Source organism: Panulirus ornatus, chromosome 34 (genome assembly GCF_036320965.1).
Source record: "Panulirus ornatus isolate Po-2019 chromosome 34, ASM3632096v1, whole genome shotgun sequence".
NCBI lineage: Eukaryota > Metazoa > Arthropoda > Malacostraca > Decapoda > Palinuridae > Panulirus > Panulirus ornatus.
The window spans coordinates 625742-645753 of record NC_092257.1 but is presented as its reverse complement, the minus strand read 5'-3'; the positions used below and the strand labels follow the sequence as shown (position 1 = coordinate 645753).

At 43.5% G+C, this 20012-nt stretch overlaps 1 protein-coding gene across 1 annotated transcript in view; it reads right to left on the bottom strand.

Annotated features, from left to right (window-relative positions):
- Positions 1–12349: 12349 nt before the first annotated feature.
- The window catches only part of eEF1gamma (elongation factor 1-gamma), a 68296-nt gene continuing 60633 nt past the window's right edge, over positions 12350–20012 (bottom strand). The window contains exons 9-10 of the mRNA XM_071682129.1: positions 12830–12954; positions 12350–12550 (exon numbers count right to left, since the gene is read on the bottom strand). Coding sequence (XP_071538230.1) covers positions 12395–12550; positions 12830–12954 — 281 coding nt within the window. The 3' untranslated portion in view covers positions 12350–12394. The remainder of the gene's footprint in view (positions 12551–12829; positions 12955–20012) is intronic.

The window sequence follows — 20012 nt, the reverse complement described above, 5'->3', positions numbered from 1 at the left end:
TTATGGCCAACATCTTTATCTTGTTGAAAGGATAAACTGATGTTTTGGTAACATGACACGAGTGAGAATTATAATGAAATGTAGAGAGGCGTTATGTATTCAACCTGTTTAGTTAAAGCATGTTATTACTTGTTCCTTATTACAAACATTACTGCTTCTCTCCTGTGTACAATGCTTGTTGCCTGATGATGATCTGCCTACATCATGTAGGAACTATTGTACCAATCTTCACTTTTGTTCCGAAAATACTGCGTCAGTCCCTGGTGAAGCCGCGCTCTGCTGAGAGAGAGAGAGAGAGAGAGAGAGAGAGAGAGAGAGAGAGAGAGAGAGAGAGAGAGAGAGAGAGAGAGAGAGAGAGAATAGCTGAGAGAGGATGATGAAACCTTATTCATGAAGGAAGAAAAGTGTAGGACAGAGGAGCTCTGAGCTGTGAGGGAGACAACGATGACACGGTAAGAGACATAATAAGGACTGACTACATAAGAGAAAAAGAGAAAAGCCAGAGTCAGGAAGTTTGGAAATCAAAGACGTGTGACACTGTCCCGCGCGCTGTGGCACATGACCTGGGTGGCGTAATCCTACGTTAATTTTGTGTATAAAACGTGAGTAACAAACAGTAAGAGAAGTGGCCTGGTAATCATGTGTTCACTAGAGGACGTGGCCTGTAGCACCACTCACACATTACACCATCAACCCTTCCTCCCGCATTACTCACCTTTACAATATCGACGTCTCTAAAGTGAACAATGTATGGGTGGTGGTCTGGTGTATTGCTCAGAGAAGTAAGTGTGATGGTGGTGGTATAATACAGTGGTCTGGGGTGGGGGGAGGGGGGGGATAGAGTCATCATAACTAGTGACCTCCAGTGCAACTTCTTAGCCTCTGGTGCCTCACCATAAGCAGGCCACTGGCAGGGGGAAAGTCTAGCACAGTGTTTGCAGAGGCTCCTACTTAATGTTCCAACTGACTACTACCAAATGCTCCTGCCTAATGGTCCTACCTACTACTTTTATCTACTACTCCTACCATTTTGCCAAAAGGCAAAGGCTAACACATAGTGGTCACCACAGAGTTACAAACAATAAGCTGTGTGAGTTAAAGTGTTATGTGTAACAAGGAGAGATCATATGTTTGTCAACAGAATGCCAGTAGTCCACACACGGGTGAGGCAGAAAGAAAAGACAGCTACCACTAACTCTCCTGATACCTGGCAGGCAGTACTGGTAATGTACCTGCCTGGTTGTTGGGTGCCTAGCAACTAGTACCTCCTTCTTCTGTACATATATAGTGTACCAATACCACAGCCTACCATACACAGACAAGCCCCTGTGATTCAGTTTACTCGTCCAAGCAACGATAAAAATGCTAAAACAGAAGTTAGATTCTCATACAGTTGAATTAAGCTGTTGTTAAGAAATAAGTTTATAATGAAACTAGCAAACATTAAACACAAATTCATATTTGATGAAATTAAATAGAAAAAATTAATCTAGGAAGTTTTATTGGCTGAAATAGTTTATTCTACGTTTGTAGAGAGAATAACACCAATAGAAACTCATTATCTTTTCATTTGTCAGCAAAGTATCAATACTAAGGCGCTTCTTAAAATTCTAGTAACACAAGCCAGTGCCATGAGGAGAGGCAAGAGAGTGTTATAGTACCTATGTCACTAGATGGTTATCGATGAGAATAACCAAGTGTGTGTGTGCAGCTGCCACGTTCTGGCCATACCACCAGAAAAACGGTGGAGGTTGGCGGCCGCTGCTGTAGGACCAACACTTGGACGTTGTCTGTTGCACATTAAGCATATTCCTAACTATTTTCTCTTATATTTCTCAATTTTCTAAGTGATACCAGTAAAACATAGTGAACTGGAATGATGTTAATAAGAATTACATAGAACTTGACAATGATTTCATTATCGGGTTACGTGGACAACTGGGGAAAAGCTCAGCTGTTAAGCTGACGCTTCCCCGGCAGGCTCAGCCGGGCTCCAGATGGCGACGAGGTATGATTATTGGAAGGAAGTGAAGGTGGCGTACGGCGGCTTCTTCATCCATTTCATCGGTCAGTCACTTATGTACTCATCTTGATTTTTTGATTAATGTAAATTAAGGTTTAGATGGTAGCACCAAGATGAGCACATAACTATCGCGGCTTTATTCTATAAACACACGGCTTACGAAGTCGACCAAACTAGAAAAGGAAGATCCAGAAAATGTGCACAACACTCACTTGGTGGTGCGTGTGAGGCCGACCAACGGTACCAGGAGACACCATTAGCCATCTTATTTATGCATATCAATAACCAAAATGATTCAAAGGTTTGTAAATCGTACCCTAATTACAAGACCCCAAAGAAATCGAGCAAATGTGGGATAAGAGTGAGTGCTCAAATTACAGAGGTATAAGTTTGTTGAGTATTCCTGGTAAACTATATGGGAGGGTATTGATTGAGAGGGTGAAGGCATGTACAGAGCATCAGATTGGGGAAGAGCAGTGCGGTTTCAGAAGTGGTAGAGGATGTGTGGATCAGGTGTTTGCTTTGAAGAATGTATGTGAGAAATACTTAGAAAAGCAAATGGATTTGTATGTAGCATTTATGGATCTGGAGAAGGCATATGATAGAGTTGATAGAGATGCTCTGTGGAAGGTATTAAGAATATATGGTGTGGGAGGCAAGTTGTTAGAAGCAGTGAAAAGTTTTTATCGAGGATGTAAGGCATGTGTACGTGTAGGAAGAGAGGAAAGTGATTGGTTCTCAGTGAATGTAGGTTTGCGGCAGGGGTGTGTGATGTCTCCATGGTTGTTTAATTTGTTTATGGATGGGGTTGTTAGGGAGGTAAATGCAAGAGTCCTGGAAAGAGGGGCAAGTATGAAGTCTGTTGGGGATGAGAGAGCTTGGGAAGTGAGTCAGTTGTTGTTCGCTGATGATACAGCGCTGGTGGCTGATTCATGTGAGAAACTGCAGAAGCTGGTGACTGAGTTTGGTAAAGTGTGTGGAAGAAGAAAGTTAAGAGTAAATGTGAATAAGAGCAAGGTTATTAGGTACAGTAGGGTTGAGGGTCAAGTCAATTGGGAGGTGAGTTTGAATGGAGAAAAACTGGAGGAAGTGAAGTGTTTTAGATATCTGGGAGTGGATCTGTCAGCGGATGGAACCATGGAAGCGGAAGTGGATCATAGGGTGGGGGAGGGGGCGAAAATTTTGGGAGCCTTGAAAAATGTGTGGAAGTCGAGAACATTATCTCGGAAAGCAAAAATGGGTATGTTTGAAGGAATAGTGGTTCCAACAATGTTGTATGGTTGCGAGGCGTGGGCTATGGATAGAGTTGTGCGCAGGAGGATGGATGTGCTGGAAATGAGATGTTTGAGGACAATGTGTGGTGTGAGGTGGTTTGATCGAGTAAGTAACGTAAGGGTAAGAGAGATGTGTGGAAATAAAAAGAGCGTGGTTGAGAGAGCAGAAGAGGGTGTTTTGAAATGGTTTGGGCACATGGAGAGAATGAGTGAGGAAAGATTGACCAAGAGGATATATGTGTCGGAGGTGGAGGGAACGAGGAGAAGAGGGAGACCAAATTGGAGGTGGAAAGATGGAGTGACAAAGTTTTTGTGTGATCGGGGCCTGAACATGCAGGAGGGTGAAAGGAGGGCAAGGAATAGAGTGAATTGGAGCGATGTGGTATACAGGGGTTGACGTGCTGTCAGTGGATTGAATCAAGGCATGTGAAGCGTCTGGGGTAAACCATGGAAAGCTGTGTAGGTATGTATATTTGCGTGTGTGGACGTGTGTATGTACGTGTGTATGGGGGTTGGGCCATTTCTTTCGTCTGTTTCCTCGCGCTACCTCGCAAACGCGGGAGACAGCGACAAAGTATAAAAAAAAAAAAAAAAAAAAAAATATATATATATATATATATATATATATATATATATATATATATATATTCTGAGAGTCCTGGTGTTACCTTGGACCTTTCTAAAGGATCCTGCTGTCCAGGCTGCAATACTTCCAGTTGCAGGGAAATACAGACTTCCTTATAATGAGTAAGATCTTCGACGTGACTGTTCCCGGTGATACATTCTCGCAAAAGGTGACGTTTCTCGTAGTGTAACCTCGAGCAGGCCAAGTCCGGCAACACTTCTCTCTCTCTTTACACACACACACACACACACACACACACAGATATATATATATATATATATATATATATATATATATATATATATATATATATATATATATATATATATATTGGAAAGGATCACAATTTTGCGCGTGATCAAGATATTCTTATGAGTTTCATTTTCCCCGTGCTCATAGGAATATATATATATATATATATATATATATATATATATATATATATATATATATATATATATATATATATATGCTTTGTCGCTGTCTCCCGCGTTTGCGAGGTATATATATATATATTTTTTATACTATTCGCCATTTCCCGCGATAGCGAGGTAGCGCTAAGAACAGAGCACTGGACCTTTGAGGTATATATATATATATATATATATATATATATATATATATATATATATATATATATATATACCTATCTCCCCTGGGGATAGGGGAGAAAGAATACATCCCACGTGTTCCCTGCGTGTCGTAGAAGGCGACTAAAAGGGGAGGGAGCGGGGGGCTGGAAATCCTCCCCTCTCATCATTTTTTTTTTTTTTCAAAAGAAGGAACAGAGAAGGGGGCCAGGTGAGGATATTCCCTCAAAGGCCCAGTCCTCTGTTCTTAACGCTACCTCGCTAATGCGGGAAATGGCGAATAGTTTGAAAGAGCGATGTGGTATACCGGGGTTGACGTGCTGTCAGTGGATTGAAGCAAGGCATGTGAAGCGTCTGGGGTAAACCATGGAGGGCTGTGTGGGTATGTATATTTGCGTGTGTGGACGTATGTATATACATGTGTATGGGGGGGGGGGGGGGGTTGGGCCATTTCTTTCGTCTGTTTCCTTGCGCTACCTCGCAAACGCGGGAGACAGCGACAAAGTATAATAAAATAAATGAATAAATAATATATATATATATATATATATATATATATATATATATATATATATATATTGAGTAGGCTTTATACTCAAAGATAGTATCAATTCAGTTATTAAAGTTCCGATCATCCATTATTTAGGCCAAGGGACAGAGACCTACAGGGGCGTAACCATCATGACAAGTGACGAGGAGGAAGGCGGCGATCAGGGAGACCCAGCTGAGAACTAGAAGTTTTTAAACATTTCACATATAAAACATAGTCTAATACGTGTAAAGACTATGTCAGTTGAAATGACAGTAACAATGGTAGCACAATCTGTGAACCTCCCCGATGACCCCACTGGCCTAATTCATCTGAGTATGTTGCCAGCTATTCTGACGTCACAAAAGCGCGGGAGATGCTGGCGCGCGGTCGGCCTCCCGGTGACGCGTGGGTCACGTGACCGGCTTGCCTACATGAGGTGCCAAGACTCGTTTAAGCTGAATTCCACAGGAATATATTTCGGCAAATAGCGTGACAGGATGTAGTTTGTTTTCGTTCTTTACTCAGAATTTATGAAAGTTATGAACATGATGAATATATCCGTTAAGCCATCAGCCAGGCGTATAAGTTATCTTTTCGGTTTTCCAGGCGAGACGCGTCGGCGCGTTCACGCCGGTTTGATTGGCCCAACACACTGGCGGCGGCGGTATCCATACTCTGTATGTTTGTATTACTTTCTCTCTCCTTGTCGTCAACACCAAACCAGTTCTCTTAGCACAGAGCTTGATATATGCTAGTCAGAACTGTTTGTGGTGCATACCTTTGGCTTGCTCGAACATAAAAATGGACGATTGAGAGATAGATATTGGATGGGATGATGAACGGACTGATTCAGTTGCGCATTCATATCGGCAGGTACACAGTCCAACGCATGGGTGGAAGTGCGTCGTTGACGATGTATTAACTCCAGATTAAGTTGTTTGTCGTACCTTTACCTAAATCGCATTTTTATTCCATGGGAAGAATTTTTGTTGATTTTGTGTGGGGGCAGATGCAGACCTCTGGTCTGCGAGACAAACCCGATCCTAAAAGTGTGATATCTGGAGATGATCACTGTAAGTGTGACACTTAGAGATCACTCAGAAATGTTTCATGACTGATCAAGAGAGGCAGACGTTCCAGCTGCGTGGCCGGATCCTCCTGGCCAGCCTCACTGATGGCCGTTCACCCTCACTTTAACTGTATTGATATCCTGACATTCCATATTTCACGTCCTGTTTACATTGAGCAAATGTTAACATATGAACTGGCGAGGCATATGCCTCAGGGGACTCAGTGGCGGCTAACTCCAGGGGATTCAATGGTGTGGCCCAGGGGACTCAATGGCCGGCCCCAGGGAACCTAATGGCCCAGTAGCCTACCCCAACGTACATAGTGGCCTGCCTCAGGGTAACCAGTTGTCTGCCCCACTGGACTAGATCCAATCGGTTTCTAGCTGGCGATAATACTTTTTCGATAACTGATGAAAATTACATATGCTGTAGCTGCAACTGCATGTGCCTCATGACACTTCCTGGTATGTGGCATGACACCCACACACGTTCTCTTACCCATCTCAGACAGAGGCATTACTAATCACCCACTGGGAATAAAACGATTCATTATCGAAGTTGTAGTACATAACGAGAACGACACTCGTTTCATCAGAATACTACAATGTTCCTCAAGTGTACACACACATCATTCTCTAACCCGAGGTCTTGTGCCTGTATCTGTGGTGCCCGGCCTGGACCTTACCTAACCGACCACTTCACCTTTACACCTCCATTTTTCATAAACACATTTAACCGTACTTACTGTCAACCTGACACACTAGCGACCGACCGCCGTTTCCCTGACTCATCATGGTCCAGCTGACACCATGGTTTACCCTGCACCCAACTACGTATCGGAGGAAATTTTCCTGATGACACAGTGAACCGCTTGTTGCCAGGAGAATGATGGCCGGTCCCTGCCGCGCCTCCTGCTGACGGGGGGCCGGCCGGGAGGATGATGCAGCAGCAGGGAGGATGGGGGATCAGGTCAGGTCAGCAGGATATTCTATCTTGTCATCCAGCTGTTCTGTGGTCGGTGGCCAGTACAGGAGTCATGTGTTACTCTGGATTAACCGTTACATGGTGTCCGCCGCCAGACTTTACGTAGGTACGTACGGATAGAGATTACAAATGTAACATACGTCCTTGACGCCACTCAGGAGCCAAACGGAGGCTGACTCTCCGGGAACTCTGGCAAGCGGCCAGTGGCACGGGCACGTAGCTCCGTCGGCACCAGTCGCTGGGAGGTCTAGGGCCCCACAGGCCCGTAGCTCCGCTGGCACCAGTCGCTGGGAGGTCTGGGGTCCCCACAGGGACGTAGCTCCGTCGGCATCAGTCGCAGGCCCGTAGCTCCGCCGGCACCAGTCGCTGGCACGTAGCTCCGTCGTCACCAGTCGCTGGCACGTAGCTCCGTCGTCACCAGTCACAGGCCCGTAGCTCCGCCGGCACCAGTCGCTGGGAGGTTTGGGGTACCCACAGGGACGTAGCTCCGTCGTCACCAGTCGCAGGCACGTAGCTCCGTCGTCACCAGTCGCAGGCACGTAGCTCCGTCGTCACCAGTCGCTTGGATGTCTGGGGCCCCACATGCACGGAGAGGTTGGCGGCCCCACAGACATGGAGCTCCGTCGTCACCAGTCGTTGGGATGTATAGAGCACCAAAGGCACGTAGCTCAGTCGTCACCAGTCGCTTGGAGATCAGGTGCCTCACCCGCACGTGACACCGACAGTAATAACGTGACGCAGCAGCTTGCAGAGTATCACGTGGTTTGGCTAGAGATGGGGGCACAAATGCAGCCAGCTCTCGAGAGGAAAAACCTAAGTAATACCCATAAAGGAGGGAAAGTGACCAAACATTTCGGCTGAGGGTAAGGACGGGTCAAGTTTTGAAGTTGGCCCGAGACACTTTATATATGTCGGATCGCTTTCGACTCAAAGTCTTTGACAACTCCATAACGAGAAACAAAACCTGTGCTAGTTGGAATGATGACTTCAGAGGAAACTTAAGATTACGAGGATGATTTAGCACAGGTATTAATCTAAAGCTTCAACAATGTATTTCTTTTAAAGCTTGATAGATTTGTTACAATAATATATATAAACCGCGAATTATTCTAAATTCAACTGAAGTATCTCCCCTATACTGGAATGTCAACTCTTGGAATGATTTACAAAAAAAAGAGTATTTTGTTAACAGTGAAATACAAAAACCTCATGCTTGTTCAGTATATCTAAAAAGTTGAAACTAAAATGAATGTAGTTGAAAGCTACACAACACATACATCTAAAAAGTTACGAAACATAACTTTTAGTCTATAAATAATTTTTGTGCGTTCGTAGTTACACGCAAAATTTACATGCATTTTCTTTTGTATGCTATACTAGTCTTACCGTGTTTCTGATCTCATTTATTACGTAGACTGCAATTTTTTTTTTTTTTTTTTAAATTCTTTGCCATGTAGAAAACACTTGGTTATTAACCTTAATGCTTATTCCATCTACCTATATCCCTTACGACCATTCCCTATGGGAACTTCAAGGGGGTGGTCATGGCAAAGTTTCCATAAATGAACTCTGGTACCGCTTCTTAGGACTTCCCCTTAACAGGCTACTGGCAGAGGGGAACTCTAGTGCTCCATTCTCATTGGCATCTACCGACTACTTATACCTTAGTATATCAAAATGCATATTCTTTCATATTTGCACTTTCCTACGGTAGTGTCAAGAACAGAAGAAAAAGCCGCCTCTGCTAACATCCACCCTCTCTTAACGCACCATAACCAAAGCCCCTATCCACAAACCTTCCTGTTGTTTCCCCAAGCTGCTTCATATACCCTGGTTCAGTCCACTGACAGCACATTATCCCATGTGTCTATATATATTTTCTTTCACTTATTTGAAGTTTTATGTGCAAGATAGCGCAGGAGCAGTGATAGAGTCATTTGCTCATTCATTCATTCTCCATCCGTATTTGTAAAGCACAAAAAACACAGCTACTATATCCACAGCCAGGCCCTACAGACCTTTCCTTGGTTTCCCCAATGCTGCATCCCAAGCCCTGGCTCAACCTAATTATAGCATGTCATCTGTATAACACACTACTCTAGTTCTCTCCCGTATTACTTTGCACCCTACAACATGTTATGGCTATGAGCACTCCAAACTTGTCTCCTCCACCAATTCTGAACCACCTCTCCCCACACTTTCCCTACATCTGTTCAAGCCATTTTAGCATACTTCAGCTTTCTCAACCATACTCTTCTTAATACCACATCTTTCTCTTACCCTAATGCTTTTTTTTTCCCCATCAACCTTCCTCATACAACATATTGTCCTCAAAATCTGAAGTTCCATCATATTCACCTCTTCCATACATTTTTATCTTAAGCCCATGCCTAACATCTACACAACACTCTTAAGTACTACTGCATCTTCAACCATGCCCATTTTTGTCCCTCAGCGAGGGAAATGTCTTTCCACTCATTCCTCTGCTCCCAAATCATTCGCTGACTCATCCATCCTGACTCTCCTCCACTTACATGTCCACTCCCAATATCTAAAAAGTCACCTTTAATTTTTCTCCATTCACAGTCGCATGGCAACCAATTGCTTTTCTTCACAATTACTCTCGATGTTCTCTTTTCATGCACTTTCCCATACGTGACACCAAATTCTGCTGTTTCTCAGTCAAATCTTTCCCCAGGGAAACGTCATGAGGAAGACCCACACTTCCCTTACAACCTTATCCCCTACATACTGCATACCTACCCCTTTCTCCAAGACCCCTACATTTACCTTCCTTATCACCCTTACCACAGACGCACTGTCACTTGGAACTACTCACCTTACTCGTTACCGACTCATATGCATGCCTTACTGACAAAATAAAATTGCTTCTAGTAGCTTTCCTTCCAATCATATCTTCATAGCACCATCCACAAAGTATTTCTATCAACCCTCACATGCTTTCTCCAGATTCATCCTCTTTCATGCAGTCTACTGTACAGCTGTAGTGTATTATGCACCATACATAAATGTATGGTGCATATGGGAAGAGAGGAAAGTGATTGGTTCTCAGTGAATGTAGGTTTGCGGCAGGGGTGTGTGATGTATCCATGGTTGTTTACTTTGTTTATGGATGGGGTTGTTAGGGAGGTAAATGCAAGAGTTTTGGAAAGAGGGGCAAAGTATGCAGTCTGTTGTGGATGAGAGAGCTTGTGAAGTGTCAGTTGTTGTTCGCTGATGATACAGCGCTGGTGGCTGATTCACGTGAGAAACTGCAGAAGCTGGTGACTGAGTTTGGTAAAGTGTGTGAAAGAAGAAAGTTGAGAGTAAATGTGAATAAGAGCAAGGTTATTAGATACAGTAGGGTTGAGGGTCAAGACAATTGGGAGGTAATTTTCAATGGAGAAAAACTGGAGGAAGTGAAGTGTTTTAGATATCTGGGAGTGGATTTGGCAGCGGATGGAACCATGGAAGCGGAAGTGAATCACAGGGTGGGGGAGGGGGCGAAAATTCTGGTAGCCTTAAAGAAAGTGTGGAAGTCGAGAACATTATCTCGGAAAGCAAAAATGTGTATGTTTGAGGGAATGGTGGTTCCAACAATGTTGTATGGTTGCAAGGCGTGGGCTATGGATAGAGTTGTGTGCAGGAGGGTGGATGTGCTGGAAATGAGAAGTTTGAGGACAATATGTGGTGTGAAGTGGTTTGACCAAGTAAGTAATGATAGGTTAAGAGAGAGGTGTGGTAATAAAAAGAGTGTGGTTGAGAGAGCAGAAGAGGGTGTTTTGAAATGGTTTGGTCACATGGAGAATGAGTGAGGAAAGATTGACCAAGAGGATATATGTGTCAGAGGTGGAGGGAACGAGGAGAAGTGGGAGACCAACTTGGAGGTGGAAAGATGGAGTGAAAAAGATTTTGAGTGATCGGGGCCTGAACATGCAGGAGGGTGAAAAGGCGTGCAAGGAATAGAGTGAATTGGAACAATGTGGTATAACGGGGTCGACGTGCTGTCAATGGATTGAACCAGGGCATGTGAAGCGTCTGGGGTAAACCATGGAAAGTTCTGTGGGGCCTGGATGTGGAAAGGGAGCTGTGGTTTCAGTGCATTATTACATGACAGCTAGAGTTGAGTGTGAACGAATGGGGCCTTTGTTGTCGTTTCCCAGCGCTACCTCGCACACATGAGGGGGGAGGGAGCTGTTATTCCATGTGTGGCGAGGTGGCGATGGGAATGAATAAAAGGCAGACAGTATGAATTATGTACATGTGTATATATGTATATGTCTGTGTGTGTATATATATGTATACATTGAGATGTATAGGTATGTATATTTGCGTGTGTGGATGTGTATGTACATACATGTGTATGTGGGTTGGTTAGGCCATTCTTTCGTTGGTTTACTTGTGCTACCTCGCTAACGCGGGAGACAGCGACAAAGCAAAATAAAGATTTTGTGTGATCGGGGCCTGAATATGCAGGAGGGTGAAAGGAGGGCAAGGAATAGAGTGAATTGGAGCGATGTGGTATACCGGGGTTGACATGCTGTCAGTGGATTGAATCAAGGCATGTGAAGCGTCTGGGGTAAACCATGGAAAGCTTTGTAGGTATGTATATTTGCGTGTGTGGATGTATGTATATACATGTGTTTCCTTGCGCTACCTCGCAAACGCGGGAGACAGCGACAAAGTATAATAAAAATATATAAATAAAATGTAAATAAAACTTGCTTTAATTTCATATCTCCCCCACACACATTTGCCATTTCCCGCATTAGTGAGGTATCATTAAGATTAGAGGACTGATCCTTGGAGGGAATATCCTCACTTGGCCCCTTCTCTATTCCCTATTTTGGAAAATTAAAAACGGGAGGGGAGTATTTCCAGTCCCCTGCTCCCTCCTCTTTTAGTTGCCTTATATGACACACAGGGAATACATGGAAAGTAATCTTTCTCCCCTTAAATATTACTAGGTAAAATTAACATATTCTCTTTTATGTTTGCCTTTTTCTGTATAGTAACGTAATGCCAGGAACATATGAAGAATAGCCTTATTAGCAATCAATTTGCAACACTGTCCACTGAGGTTAAGTTGATGCTTTGGTATAATATTAAAAGACAAGCATGTAGAAAACAGAATATCATACACTAAGAGCTGCTTTAAAGATTAGTTTCATCTTGGGATATATGATGCAAGTGTAAAAAGATTAGGTTACATTATGACTGACTGGAATAATAATAGTAATAAAAAAAAAAAAATAATTGGTCATATTTATTAACAGAAACTTCTGGGTGAACATTATTACTTGAATATCTTGCCCTGGTTGAATTTCCGACCCTCCCGATCTTCTCCAATCCACTTGAAATACTGGTCCACCAACTTTTTGGTTTCTTCTGCATTAGGATCCAACTTCTTCCAATCATATGACTCGTAGTCAATAGTCCAATCTTCACAAAGCTGTGGGAACACAAGATGTAAGTAAAACTTTCATAAAACACACACATATATGTGTGTGTGAATATCAAATCCAGGAGGTCAATTTTTTTTGTTGCAAAATGTGTGTCACATTGTAATCATAAAAGAGAAAAAGGAAAGTCCAGGGATAGCAACTTGTAACGTAGGTAAGAGTTGGTGGGCAGCCACCATCCAGGGAGGTATATTATCAGTACTATTCGTCTGGGTGTTGGAAGTGTAAATGATCGCTGCATAGTGGTTGACTAAATGCATTCAACTTACTGGGAATGCGAGATCTTCTCCCTTCCATACCCAGATACCAGAGATGTTGTTGGCTCCATCTTCACCAAAGACACACATGGAGGCAAATGCATTTTTTCGAAGCTTGTCAACTCGCTGGAACATACCTGAAAAAGACAGGGGCAATGAGTCAACAGCCATATATCATGCTTGCACTAAAATTGAGCAACATTATTATTATTTCTATCTTTATATATGGTTGTTTAATTTGTTTATGGATGGGGTTGTTAGGGAGGTGAAGGCAAGAGTTTTGGAAAGAGGGGCAAGTATGAAGTCTGTTGTGGATGAGAGAGCTCGGGAAGTGAGTCAGTTGTTGTTCGCTGATGATACAGCGCTGGTGGCTGATTCATGCGAGAAACTGCAGAAGCTGGTGACTGAGTTTGGTAAAGTGTGTGAAAGAAGAAAGCTGAGAGGAAATGTGAATAAGAACAAGGTTATTTGGTACAGTAGGGTTGAGGAACAAGTCAACTGGGAGGTAAGTTTGAATGAAGAAAAACTGGAGGAAGGGAAGGGTTTTAGATATCTGGAAGTGGATAGAACCATGGAAGCGGAAGTGAATCATAGGATGGGGAGGGGGCGAAAGTTCTGGGAGCGTTGAAGAATGTGTGGAAGTCGAGAACATTATCTCGGAAAGCAAAAATGGGTATGTTTGAAGGAATAGTGGTTCCAACAATGTTATATGGTTGCAAGGCGTGGGCTATAGACAGAGCTGTGCGCAGGAGGGTGGATGTGCTGGAAATGAGATGTTTGAGGACAATATGTTGTGTGAAGTGGTTTGATCGAGTAAGGAATAATAGGGTAAAAGAGATGTATTTATTTATTCATTTATTTTGCTTTGTTGCTGTCTCCCGCGTTTGCGAGGTAGCGCAAGGAAACAGACAAAAGAAATGGCCAAACCCACCCCCATACACATGTATATGCACACACGTCCACACACACAAATATACATACCTATTCATCTCAATGTACACATATATATACACACAGAGACACATACATATATACCCATGCACACAATTCACACTGTCTGCCTTTATTCATTCCCATCGCCACCTCGCCACACATGGAATACCGTCCCCCTCCCCAGTCATGTGTACAGGGTAGCGCTAGGAAAAGACAACAAAGGCCTCATTCGTTCACACTCAGTCTCTAGCTGTCATGCAATAATGCCCGAAACCACAGCTCCTTTTCAACATCCAGGCCCCACACAGCTTTCCATAGTTTACCCCAGACGCTTCACATGACCTGATTCAATCCACTGACAGCACATCAACCCCGGTATACCACATCGATCCAATTCACTCTATTCCTTGCCCTCCTTTCACCCTCCTGCATGTTCAGGCCCCGATCACACAAAATCTTTTTCACTCCATCTTTCCACCTCCAATTTGGTCTCCCACTTCTCCTCGTTCCCTCCACCTCCGACACATATATCCTCTTGGTCAATCTTTCCTCACTCATTCTCTCCATGTGCCCAAACCATTTCAAAACACCCTCTTCTGCTCTCTCAACCACGCTCTTTTCATTTCCACACATCTCTCTTACCCTTACGTTACTTACTCGATCAAACCACCTCACACCACACATTGTCCTCAAACATCTCATTTCCAGCACATCCACCCTCCTGCTCACAACTCTATCCATAGCCCACGTCTTGCAACCATACAACATTGTTGGAACCACTATTCCTTCAAACATACCCATTTTTGCTTTCAGAGATAATGTTCTCGACTTCCACACATTCTTCAAGGCTCCCAGGATTTTCACCCCCTCCCCCACCCTATGATTCACTTCCGCTTCCATGGTTCCATCCGCTGCCAAATCCACTCCCAGATATCTAAAACACTTTACTTCCTCCAGATTTTCTCCATTCAAACTTACCTCCCAATTGACTTGACCCTCAACCCTACTGTACCTAATAACCTTGCTCTTATTCACATTTACTCTTAACTTTCTTCTTTCACACACTTTACCAAACTCAGTTACCAGCTTCTGCAGTTCCTCACATGAATCAGCCACCAGTGCTGTATCATCAGCGAACAACAACTGACTCACTTCCCAAGCTCCCTCATCCACAACAGACTTCATTCTTGCCACTCTTTCCAAAACTCTTGCATTCACCTCCCTAACAACCCCATCCATAAACAAATTAAACAACCATGGAGACATCACACACCCCTGCCGCAAACCTACATTCACTGAGAACCAATCACTTTCCTCTCTTCCTACACGTACACATGCCTTACATCCTCGATAAAAACTTTTCACTGCTTCTAACAACTTGCCACCCACACCATATATTCTTAATACCTTCCACAGAGCATCTCTATCAACTCTATCATATGCCTTCTCCAGATCCATAAATGCTACATACAAATCCATTTGCTTTTCTAAGTATTTCTCACATACATTCTTCAAAGCAAACACCTGATCCACACATCCTCTACCACTTCTGAAACCACACTGCTCTTCCCCAATCTGATGCTCTGTACATGCCTTCACCCTCTCAATCAATACCTTCCCATATAATTTACCAGGAATACTCAACAAACTTATACCTGTAATTTGAGCACTCACTCTTATCCCCTTTGCCTTTGTACAATGGCACTATGCACGCATTCCGCCAATCCTCGGGCACCTCACCATGAGTCATACATACATTAAATAACCTTACCATCCATCTGGAGAAGGCATATGATAGAGTTGATAGAGATGCTCTGTGGAAGGTATTAAGAATATATGGTGTGGGAGGCAAGTTGTTAGAAGCAGTGAAAAGTTTTTATCGAGGATGTAAGGCATGTGTACGTGTAGGAAGAGAGGAAAGTGATTGGTTCTCAGTGAATGTAGGTTTGCGGCAGGGGTGTGTGATGTCTCCATGGTTGTTTAATTTGTTTATGGATGGGGTTGTTAGGGAGGTAAATGCAAGAGTCCTGGAAAGAGGGGCAAGTATGAAGTCTGTTGGGGATGAGAGAGATTGGGAAGTGAGTCAGTTGTTGTTCGCTGATGATACAGCGCTGGTGGCTGATTCATGTGAGAAACTGCAGAAGCTGGTGACTGAGTTTGGTAAAGTGTGTGGAAGAAGAAAGTTAAGAGTAAATGTGAATAAGAGCAAGGTTATTAGGTACAGTAGGGTTGAGGGTCAAGTCAATTGGGAGGTGAGTTTGAATGGAGAAAAACTGGAGGAAGTGAAGTGTTTTAGATATCTGGGAGTGGATCTGTCAGCGGATGGAACCATGGAAGCGGAAGTGGATCATAGGGTGGGGGAGGGGGCGAAAATTTTGGGAGCCTTGAAAAATGTGTGGAAGTCGAGAACATTATCTCGGAAAGCAAAAATGGGTATGTTTGAAGGAATAGTGGTTCCAACAATGTTGTATGGTTGCGAGGCGTGGGCTATGGATAGAGTTGTGCGCAGGAGGATGGATGTGCTGGAAATGAGATGTTTGAGGACAATGTGTGGTGTGAGGTGGTTTGATCGAGTAAGTAACGTAAGGGTAAGAGAGATGTGTGGAAATAAAAAGAGCGTGGTTGAGAGAGCAGAAGAGGGTGTTTTGAAATGGTTTGGGCACATGGAGAGAATGAGTGAGGAAAGATTGACCAAGAGGATATATGTGTCGGAGGTGGAGGGAACGAGGAGAAGAGGGAGACCAAATTGGAGGTGGAAAGATGGAGTGAAAAAGATTTTGTGTGATCGGGGCCTGAACATGCAGGAGGGTGAAAGGAGGGCAAGGAATAGAGTGAATTGGAGCGATGTGGTATACAGGGGTTGACGTGCTGTCAGTGGATTGAATCAAGGCATGTGAAGCGTCTGGGGTAAACCATGGAAAGCTGTGTAGGTATGTATATTTTGCGTGTGTGGACGTGTGTATGTACATGTGTATGGGGGGGGTTGGGCCATTTCTTTCGTCTGTTTCCTTGCGCTACCTCGCAAACGCGGGAGACAGCGACAAAGTATATATAAAAAAAAAAAAAAAAAAAAAAAAAAAAAACCATCCAGTCAATAATACAGTCACCCCCTTTTTTAATAAATTCCACTGCAATACCATCCAAACCTGCTGCCTTGCCCGCTTTCATCTTCCGCAAAGCTTTTACTACCTCTTCTCTGTTTACCAAATCATTTTCCCTAACCCTCTCACTTTGCACACCACCTCGACCAAGACACCCTATATCTGCCACTCTATCATCAAACACATTCAACAAACCTTCAAAATATTCACTCCATCTCCTTCTCACATCACCACTACTTGTTATCACCTCCCCATTTGCGCCCTTCACATAAGTTCCCATTTGCTCCCTTGTCTTACGCACTTTATTTACCTCCTTCCAGAACATCTTTTTATTCTCACTAAAATTTAATGATACTCTCTCACCCCAACTCTCATTTGCCCTCTTTTTCACCTCTTGCACCTTTCTCTCTCTTTTATACATCTCCCACTCAATTGCATTTTTTCCCTGCAAAAATCGTCCAAATGCCTCTCTCTTCTCTTTCACTAATAATCTTACTTCTTCATCCCACCACTCACTACCCTTTCTAATCAACCCACCTCCCACGCTTCTCATGCCACAAGCATCTTTTGCGCAATCCATCACTGATTCCCTAAATACATCCCATTCCTCCCCCACTCCCCTTACTTCCATTGTTCTCACCTTTTTCCATTCTGTACTCAGTCTCTCCTGGTACTTCCTCACACAAGTCTCCTTCCCAAGCTCACTTACTCTCACCATTCTCTTCATCCCATCTTTCTGTCTTCTTTTCTGAAAACCTCAACAAATCTTAACCTTCGCCTCCACAAGATAATGATCAGACATCCCTCCAGTTGCACCTCTCAGCACATTAACATCCAAAAGTCTCTCTTTCGCGCGCCTATCAATTAGCACATAATCTAAAAACATTCTCTGGCCATCTCTCCTACTTACATACGTATACTTATGTATCTCTCTCTTTTTCAACCAGGTATTCCCAATCACCAGTCCTTTTTCAGCACATAAATCTACAAGCTCTTCATTTCCATTTACAACACTGAACACCCCATGTATACCAGTTATTCCCTCAACTGCCACATTACTCACCTTTGCATTCAAATCACCCTTCACTATAACCCGGTCTCGTGCATCAAAACCACTAACACACTCATTCAACTGCTACCAAAACACTTGCCTCTCATGATCTTTCTTCCCATGCCCAGGTGCATATGCACCAATAATCAACCATCTCTCTCCATCAGCTTTCAGTTTTACCCATATCAATCTAGAGTTTACTTTCTTACACTATCACATACTCCCACCACTCCTGTTTCTGGAGTAGTGCTACTCCTTCCCTTGCTCTTGTCCTCTCCCTAACCCCCGACCTTACTCCCAAGACATTCCCAAACCGCTCTTTCCCTTTACCCTTGAGCTTCGTTTCACTCAGAGCCAAAACATCCAGGTTCCTTTCCTCAAACATACTACCTATCTCTCCTTTTTTCTCATCTTGGTTACATCCTCACACATTTAGACACCCCAATCTGAGCCTTCGAGGAGGATGAGCACTCCCCGTGTGACTCCTTCTTCTGTATGGTTGCGAGGCGTGGGCTATGGATAGAGTTGTGCGGAGGAGGGTGGATGTGCTGGAAATGAGATGTTTGAGGACAATATGTGGTGTGTGGTGGTTTGACCGAGTAAAGAAGAATAGGGCAAGAGAGATGTGTGGTAACAAAAACAGTGTGGGTGAGAGAGCAGAAGAGGGTGTTTTGAAATGGTTTGGTCACATGGAGAAAGTGAGTGAGGAAAGATTGACCAAGAGGATATATGTATCAGAGGTGGAGGGAAGGAGGAGAAGTGGGAGACCAAATTGGAGGTGGAAAGATGGAGTGAAAGAGATTTTGAGTGATCAAGGCCTGAACATGCAGGAGGGTGAAAGGCGTGCAAAGAATAGAGTAAATTGGAACGATGTGGTATACCGGGGTCGAAGTGCTGTCAATGGATTGAACCAGGGCATGTGAAGCGTCTGGGGTAAACCATGGAAAGTTCTGTGGGGCCTGGATGTGGAAAGGGAGCTGTGGTTTCGGTGCATTATTACAAGACGGCTAGAGACTGAGTGTGAACAAATGGGGCCTTTGTTGTATTTCCAAACGCTACCTCGCACACATGAGGGGGGAGGGGGCTGTTATTCCATGCGTGGCGAGGTGGCCATGGGAATGAATAAAGGCACACTATGAATTACGTACATGTGTATATATGTATATGTCTGTGTGTGGATATATTATGTATACATTGAGATGTATAGGTATGTTTATTTGCGTGTGTGGACGTGTATGTATATACATGTGTATGGGGGAGGGTTGGGCCATTTCCTTCGTCTGTTTCCTTGCGCTACCTCACAAATGCGGAAGACAGCAACAAAGCAAAATAAACTATATATATATATATATATATATATATATATATATATATATATATATATATATATATATATATATATATGAATGAGAGAGCTTGGGAAATGAGTCTGTTGTTGTTCGCTGATGATACAGCACTGGTGGCTGATTCATGTGAGAAACTGCAGAAGCTGGTGACTGAGTTTGGTAAAGTGTGTGAAAGAAGAATGTTAAGAGTAAATGTGAATAAGAGCAAGGTTATTAGGTACAGTAGGGTTGAGGGTCAAGTCAATTGGGAGGTAAGTTTGAAGGGAGAAAAACTGGAGGAATTAAAGTGTTTTACATATCTGGGTAAAGGATGTGTGGATCAGGTGTTTGCATTGAAGAATGTATGTGAGAAATACTTAGAAAAGCAAATGGATTTGTATGTAGCATTTATGGATCTGGAGAAGGCATATGATAGAGTTGATAGAGATGCTCTGTGGAAGGTATTAAGAATATATGGTGTGGGAGGCAAGTTGTTAGAAGCAGTGAAAAGTTTTTATCGAGGATGTAAGGCATGTGTACGTGTAGGAAGAGAGGAAAGTGATTGGTTCTCAGTGAATGTAGGTTTGCGGCAGGGGTGTGTGATGTCTCCATGGTTGTTTAATTTGTTTATGGATGGGGTTGTTAGGGAGGTAAATGCAAGAGTCCTGGAAAGAGGGGCAAGTATGAAGTCTGTTGGGGATGAGAGAGCTTGGGAAGCGAGTCAGTTGTTGTTCGCTGATGATACAGCGCTGGTGGCTGATTCATGTGAGAAACTGCAGAAGCTG